Here is a 6910-nt window from a genome sequence, read left to right on the forward strand (position 1 = left end):
TGCAGCATGGGTCTGGACAAGACCGAAACCTACCTTTGTAACTACCCAGTCACGGAGTAGCGTTTGGTTGTCCCAAAGAAAGTCCGTCACCATCCCGAGTACATGCGCCAGCTCAAGTCTTAGGACAGATAACTCACATATGACATATCGCTGCGTCTCATAGTTGGGTCTGTCCGACTCGGACCTTATCTCAACTCGGACCCGACTACGTCGAATCCGACCAAATCCGTCCGAGTCCATATTATCCGGTTAGCATCTAATGCTCCATGGCTAGTGAGACCAAGCCATCGACCGTGTCATATGCTAGTCTAGTCGGATGCGCGTCCACACAACCCTTTCGACTAGGGACCTTTTAGGATGTTCATCATACAATGCATAGTCCCACAAACAAGTCACGTACTCTGATACACATCATTGATAATGTCCAAGGACTATCTTTATTCATAAACACATAGGAAATATCATCATACATGATTGCCTCTAGGGCATATCTCCAACAGTCTCCCACTTGCACTAGAGTCAATCAAATAGACATCAAATGCCCATAGCTCTAACGTGCCCCTCATGCTTGGATTGTGGAAGTGGCTTAGTCAATGGATCTGCAACATTTGCATCCGTGTGAATTTTGCATAACCTAACATCACCATTCTTTACGATCTTCCGTATCAGGTGATATTTCCGATCTATGTGTCTGGTCTTGTGGTGATCCCTCGGCTCCTTAGCTTGTGCGATGGCACCAGAATTATCTCAATAAAGGTCCAACGGTTTTACCGAGGCTGGGAAAATACCAAGATCATCGAGAAAGTTATGGATCCAAACACCTTCCTTTGCAGCTTCACAAGCCGCAATGTATTCGACTTCTGTGGTACAATCGGCCACCGTATCTTGCTTGGAACTCATCTAGCTCACTGCTCCTCCATTCATGACATACACAAATCCGGACTATGATCGACAATCACCTCCATAAACTAGGAACATCTCTTTGGTCCTTTTCAGGTACTTCAAAATAGTCTTTACCGCTGCCCAGTGACTCTCACCTGGGTTGGCCTAGTATCTACTTGTCAGGCTTATTGCAAAAGCAACATCAGGCCGTGTACATATCATGGCATCCATGATGGATCCAATTGCCGAGGCATATGAAATCTGACTCATCCTTCTTTGCTCATCAGATGTCGAAGGACTCTGAGTCTCGCTTAGCCTTATACCATGTGAGACAGGCAAGAACCCTTTCTTGGCCTCACTCATGTTGAACCGCTTCAACACTTTATCTATGTACGTGCTTTGGCTCAAGCCGAGCAGCCTCCTCGATCTATCTCTATAAATCTTGATGCCTAAAATGTAAACTGCCTCACCAAGGTCCTTCATTGAAAACTTGCCATATAATGATTCCTTGACTGAGTTGAGCATCGAAACATCATTTCCGATCAGTAGTATGTCATCCACATACAAGATCAAAAAACACAATCGAGCTCCCACTTAACTGCTTGTATAAACAAGCATCCTCATCACTTTTGATAAAACTGAGACCAGTGGCGACCTCATCAAAATGAATGTTCCAACTCCGAGATGCTTGCCTCAACCCATAAATGGATCTCTTGAGCCTGCATACTTTACTAGTGCTAGTCGAATCGACAAAACCCTCAAGATGTATCATATACACGTCCTCGGTTAAATTTCCGTGAAGGAAAGCCGTTTTGACATCCATCTACCATATCTCGTAATCGAAATATGCAGCTATAGCTAGTACGATCCTCACCGACTTCATCTTCGCTACTGGCGAGTAAGTCTCGTCGTAGTCAATTCCTTGAACTTGTCCATATCCTTTAGCGACAAGCCAAGCTTTGTGGATCTGAACATTTCCATCCACATCGGCTTTCTTCTTAAAGACCCATTTGCAGCCAATGGCCTTTACACCAGGCGGCAGATCTACCAAGTCCCAGACTTGATTTTCATCCATGGAATTTAACTCGGATCTCATGGCCTCCAGCCATGCCTCAGAATCCGGGCTCATCATCGCTTCCGCATACGTGGCTGGCTTGTCACTTTCTAGCAACAATACATCATGCACTCTGTGTAATCTTTCCGACCTCTGTGGTTCCGGTGCCGCTTCCACTACGGGTTCCCTGACTGACTCCGGTTGATCTCATCACTCGCCGAGCCGTCCCCGAGTGGTACTCGAATTTCTTTGAGTCGGACTGTCCTCCCACTGGCCTCCCGACTGAGAAACTCTTTCTCAAGGAAAACCATGTTCCGAGCAACAAACACTTTGTTCTCTTCCCGGTTGTAGAAGCTATATCCCAAGGTTTCCCTCGGATATCCCATGAATATGCATTTATCCGACTTGGGTGTAAGCTTGTCTGACATAAGTCGCTTGACAAATGCTTCACAACCCCAAATCTTTAGAAGAGACAAACTGGGACTCTTCCCGGTCCACATCTCATGTGGTGTCTTATCTACGGATATTGATGGTACCCTGTTAAGTGTGAAAGCTGCAGTTTCTAGAGTGTATCCCCAGAATGGCAAGGGTAAATCCGATTTGCTCATCATTGACCGGACCATGTCCAACAAGGTCCTATTCCTCCATTCTGACACGCCGTTTCTCTGTGGCATACCTGGGGTGTGAGCTGAGGTGCTATACCTCGGCTTTTCAGATGATCATCAAACTCCTGGCTCATGTACTCACCTCCACGATCTGATCGTAGAAGTTTTATAGTCTTGCCGAGCTGATTCTCAACCTCGTTTTGAAACTCTTTGAACTTTTCAAAAGTTTCCGACTTGTGCCTCATCAAATAGATATATCCATATCTACTCAAGTCGTCCGTAAAAGTCACAAAGTACTGATAGCCACCTCTAGCAGTTGTGCTCATTGGACCACACACATCACTATGTATAAGTTCCAATAGCTCAGACGCCCTCTCGCAATTCTTTGCGAACGTAGACTTAGTCATTTTGCCTAGCAAGCATGATTCGCATGTCTCGAACGACTCAAAGTTGGACGAAGTTAGGAGCCCATTATCATGGAGGTTCTTCATGCGTTTCAGACTAATGTGTCCATGCCGGCAATGCCAGAAGTATGTGTGATTTATCTCATTAGGCTTGTGCCTCTTGACATTCACGTTATAGACCGGTTCTTGTTCTAGATTCAATATAAATAGCCCATCAACAATGGGTGCATAGCCGTGGAACATACTTTTCAAATAAAACGAACAACCATTGTCCTTTAAATAGAACTCATAACCCTGACTCATTAAGCATGAGGCAGAAATAATGTTCTGACTAAGTGCAGGAATGTAATAACAATTATCCAATTCCAAAATAAATCCAGAAGGAAGCTGGAGCTGCATTGTGCCGACCTCCAACGCAATAACTCTTGCTTTGTTGCCGACCCTGATGTCAATCTCCCCTTGTGCCACACGCCTAGTTCTTACCAGCCCCTGCATCGAGTTGCAAATATGAACAACCGATCCGGTATCAAATACCCAAGAGCTGCTAGGTATGTCAGCAAGGTAAATGTCTATAACATATGCAACAAGTTTACCTTTGCCTGAAGAAGCATTTCCGTCCTTATTGACATGCTCTGCAAGCCACTTGCTACAGTTCCTCTTCCAGTGACCGGTCTCCTTGCAATGATAGCAAATGGTCTTCGAGTCTGGTCCAGACTTCGGCGCAGAGGTGGAGGTTACCGTCTCCGTGCCCTTTGCCTTAGCCTTTTTCTTAGACCAACTCTTCTTGAACTTAGCCGATTTCTGCACCATCAACACTTGATGCGTGCCTTTCTTAATATCCTGCTCTTCCACTTTGAGCATCCCATGTAATTCAGTGAGCTTCTTATCCATGCCATGCATATGATAGTTCAAGATGAACGTCCCATAGATGGGCGGAAGAGAACGCAGAACTGCATCAGTAGCCAGCTCATCCAAGAGCGGGAAGCCCAAATGATCCAAAGCTTGCACATATTCAATCATCTTGATCACATGTGGGCCCAGTGGATCACCTTCCTTCAGCTTGCAATCCATCAAGGATCGCCAGACGTTGAACCTTTCGGTCCTAGCCTGTGTCTGAAACATGCTCTTGAGACTTTCGATCATATCATAAGCCTCAACATTTTTGAAATGCTGTTGCAAATCAGACTCCATACAAGCCAACATCAGACAACTGATCTCCGTTGATTCATCAACGAGTTTCTGGTAGGCATTCTTAGTTGTGGTATTAGCATTATCAGCAGGTTCCTCTGGAAGTGGATCCTCTAGAACATGTTCCTTTTTATCATGCTTGAGAACAATTCTCAGATTTCTATACCAGGTGGTAAAGTTTGTTCCATTAAGTTTATCCTTTTCCAGAATTGATTTCAATGCAAAGTTGGGTTGAGCAGGCGGTGCCATTGATCTACAACAAAGAATATGTAATCACTAAGCAATGTGTTTATGTAGAGTAATTCAAGCCTTAAAAATAAATACTCCCACTGAAGTAGGCATCCCTCTGCAAACTCTTAGTGATTCAGGATCCGACTAGCACATGCGACTAGTGAGCTTCAGCATCACTGCTAGACAACATGCCTATCCGGTAAGCAGCTCCTTGCTAATCATATCTCTATACGACTCCTGCCGGTTGGGAAGGTATCTCATACCCCAGCCCCCAACCTTCTTTGCCACAAGGCCCAAAACCGTTTGCATTTCATACAATAAAGAGACAACCACAAGGCTCCTGTCGGTTGCCGATAATTTTCACAAAACATGATCATCTCATACAATAACGTATATCACATCATGTATTGACCATATCACATCACAACATGCCCTGCAAAAACAAGTTAGACGTCCTGTACTTTGTTGTTGCAAGTTTTACGTGGCTACTACGGGCTTCTAGCAAGAACCATTCTTACGTACGCATCAAAACCACAACGATGGTTTATCAAGTTTGTTGTTTTAACCTTCAACAAGGACTAGCCGCAGTAAATTCGATACAACTAAAGTAGGAGAAACAGACACCCGCCAGCTACCTTTATGCAAAACTAGTTACATGTCTGTCGGTGGAACCGGTCTCATGAGCGTGGTCATGTAAGGTTGGTCCGGGCCGCTTCATCCAACAATACCGTCGAATCAAAATAAGACATTGGTGGTAATTAAGCAGTATGACGATCACCGCCCTCAACTCTTTGTGTTCTACTCATGCATATCATCTACGCATAGACCTGGCTCGGATGCCACTGTTGGGAAACGTAGCATGGAATTTCAAAAAAATTCGTACGCTCATGCAAGATCTATCTAGAAGATGCATAAAAACGAGAGGGGGATAGTGTGTCTACATACCCTCATAGACCGAAAGCGGAAGCGTTTAACAACACGGTTGATGTAGTCGAACTACTTCTAGCTCCGACCGATCAAGCTGTTGGGTTATGTAGCATGCAATTTCAAAAAAAAATCCTATGATCACGCAAGATCTATCTAGGAGATGCATAACAACAAGAAGGGGAGAGTGTGTCCACGTACCCTCGTAGACCAAAAGCGGAAGCGTTAGGTTAACGCGGTTGATGTAGTCAAAAGTCTTCACGATCCAGCCGATCTAGTACCGAACGTACGACACCTCCGAGTTCAGCACACGTTCATCTCAATGACGTCCCTCGAACTCTTGATCCAGTAGAGGGTAGAGGGAGAGTTCCTTCAGCACGAAGGCGTGGCGACAATGATGGTGATGTGATCCGCGCAGAGCTTCGCCTAAGCACTACGACGCTATGACCGGAGGAGTAAACTATGGAGGGGGGGCACCACACATGGCTAAGAGAACAATTGAAGTGCTATGGGGTGCCCCATACCCCGGTATATAAAGGAGGGGAGGAGGATGCCGGCCACCAAGGGGGCGCGCCATGGGGGGAGTCCTACTAGGACTCCACTCCTAGTAGGATTCGCCCCCCTTTCCTTTCTCATCGGAGGGGAAAAAGAAGGAGAGGGAGAGGGAAAGGGGGGCGCCAGCCCCTACCCTATCCAATTCAGACTCCCATGGGGGGGGGCGCGGGCTCCCCTCTCTCTCCACTAAGGCCCATGCAGGCCCAATAATTCCCCCGGGGGTTCCGGTAACCCCTCGGTACTCTGAAATATACCCGAACATTTCCGAAACCATTCCGGTGTCAGAATATCATCGTCCAATATATCAATCTTTACCTCTCGACCATTTCGAGACTCCTCGTCATGTGCGTGATCTCATCCGGGACTCCGAACAAACTTCGTTCACCAAAACACATAACTCATAATACAAATCGTCATCGAACGTTAAGCATGCGGACCCTACGAGTTCGAGAACTATGTAGACATGACCGAGACACATCTCAGGTCAATAACCAATATCGGAACCTGGATGCTCATATTGGTTCCTACGTATTATACAAAGATCTTTTATCGGTCAAACCACAATAACAACATACGTTATTCCCTTTGTCATCAGTATGTTACTTGCCCGAGATTCGATCGTCGGTATCATCATACCTAGTTCAATCTCGTTACCGGCAAGTCTCTTTACTCATTCCGTAATGCATCATCCTGCAACTAACTCATTAGTCATATTGCTTGCAAGGCTTATAGTGATGTGCATTATCGAGAGGGCCCAGAGATACCTCTCCGATACTCGGAGTGACAAATCCTAATCTTGATCTATGCCAACCCAATAAACACCTTCGGAGACACCTGTAGAGCATCTTTATAATCACCCAGTTATGTTGTGACGTTTGATAGCACATAAGGTGTTCCTCCGATATTCGAGATTTGCATAATCTCATAGTCAGAGGAATATGTATAAGTCATGAAGAAAGCAATAGCAATAAAACTTAACGATCATTATGCTAAGCTAATGGATGGGTATTGTCCATCACATCATTCTTCTAATGATGTGATCCCGTTCATCAAATGACAACACATGT

The 6910-nt window shown here is 45.3% G+C and overlaps 1 protein-coding gene across 1 annotated transcript; it reads right to left on the reverse strand.

The window, feature by feature from the left end:
- Positions 1–2453: 2453 nt before the first annotated feature.
- On the reverse strand, positions 2454–4382 carry LOC147965639 (uncharacterized). The gene is made up of 2 exons (XM_087530543.1): positions 3539–4382; positions 2454–2473 (listed from the first exon to the last, which is right to left on the reverse strand). The coding sequence occupies exons 1-2, from the start codon at positions 4380–4382 to the stop codon at positions 2454–2456; spliced, it is 864 nt and encodes a 287-aa protein (XP_087386669.1).
- Between the last annotated feature and the right edge of the window lie 2528 nt (positions 4383–6910).

The sequence above is a fragment of the Triticum urartu genome, chromosome 6A (genome assembly GCF_056163025.1).
Source record: "Triticum urartu cultivar PI428250 chromosome 6A, HENAU_Tu73, whole genome shotgun sequence".
Classification (NCBI taxonomy): Eukaryota; Viridiplantae; Streptophyta; class Magnoliopsida; order Poales; family Poaceae; genus Triticum; species Triticum urartu.

What these genes read in the sequence shown, in the direction of transcription:
- LOC147965639 (XM_087530543.1), bottom strand. Translation starts at nt 4,382, where the DNA reads ATGGCACCGCCTGCTCAACCCAACTTTGCATTGAAATCAATTCTGGAA. An exon ending in AAATGCTTCTTCAGGCAAAG is followed by an intron (nt 2,474 to 3,538) that starts GTAAACTTGTTG and finishes CACACTTAACAG; the next exon opens with GGTACCATCAATATCCGTAG.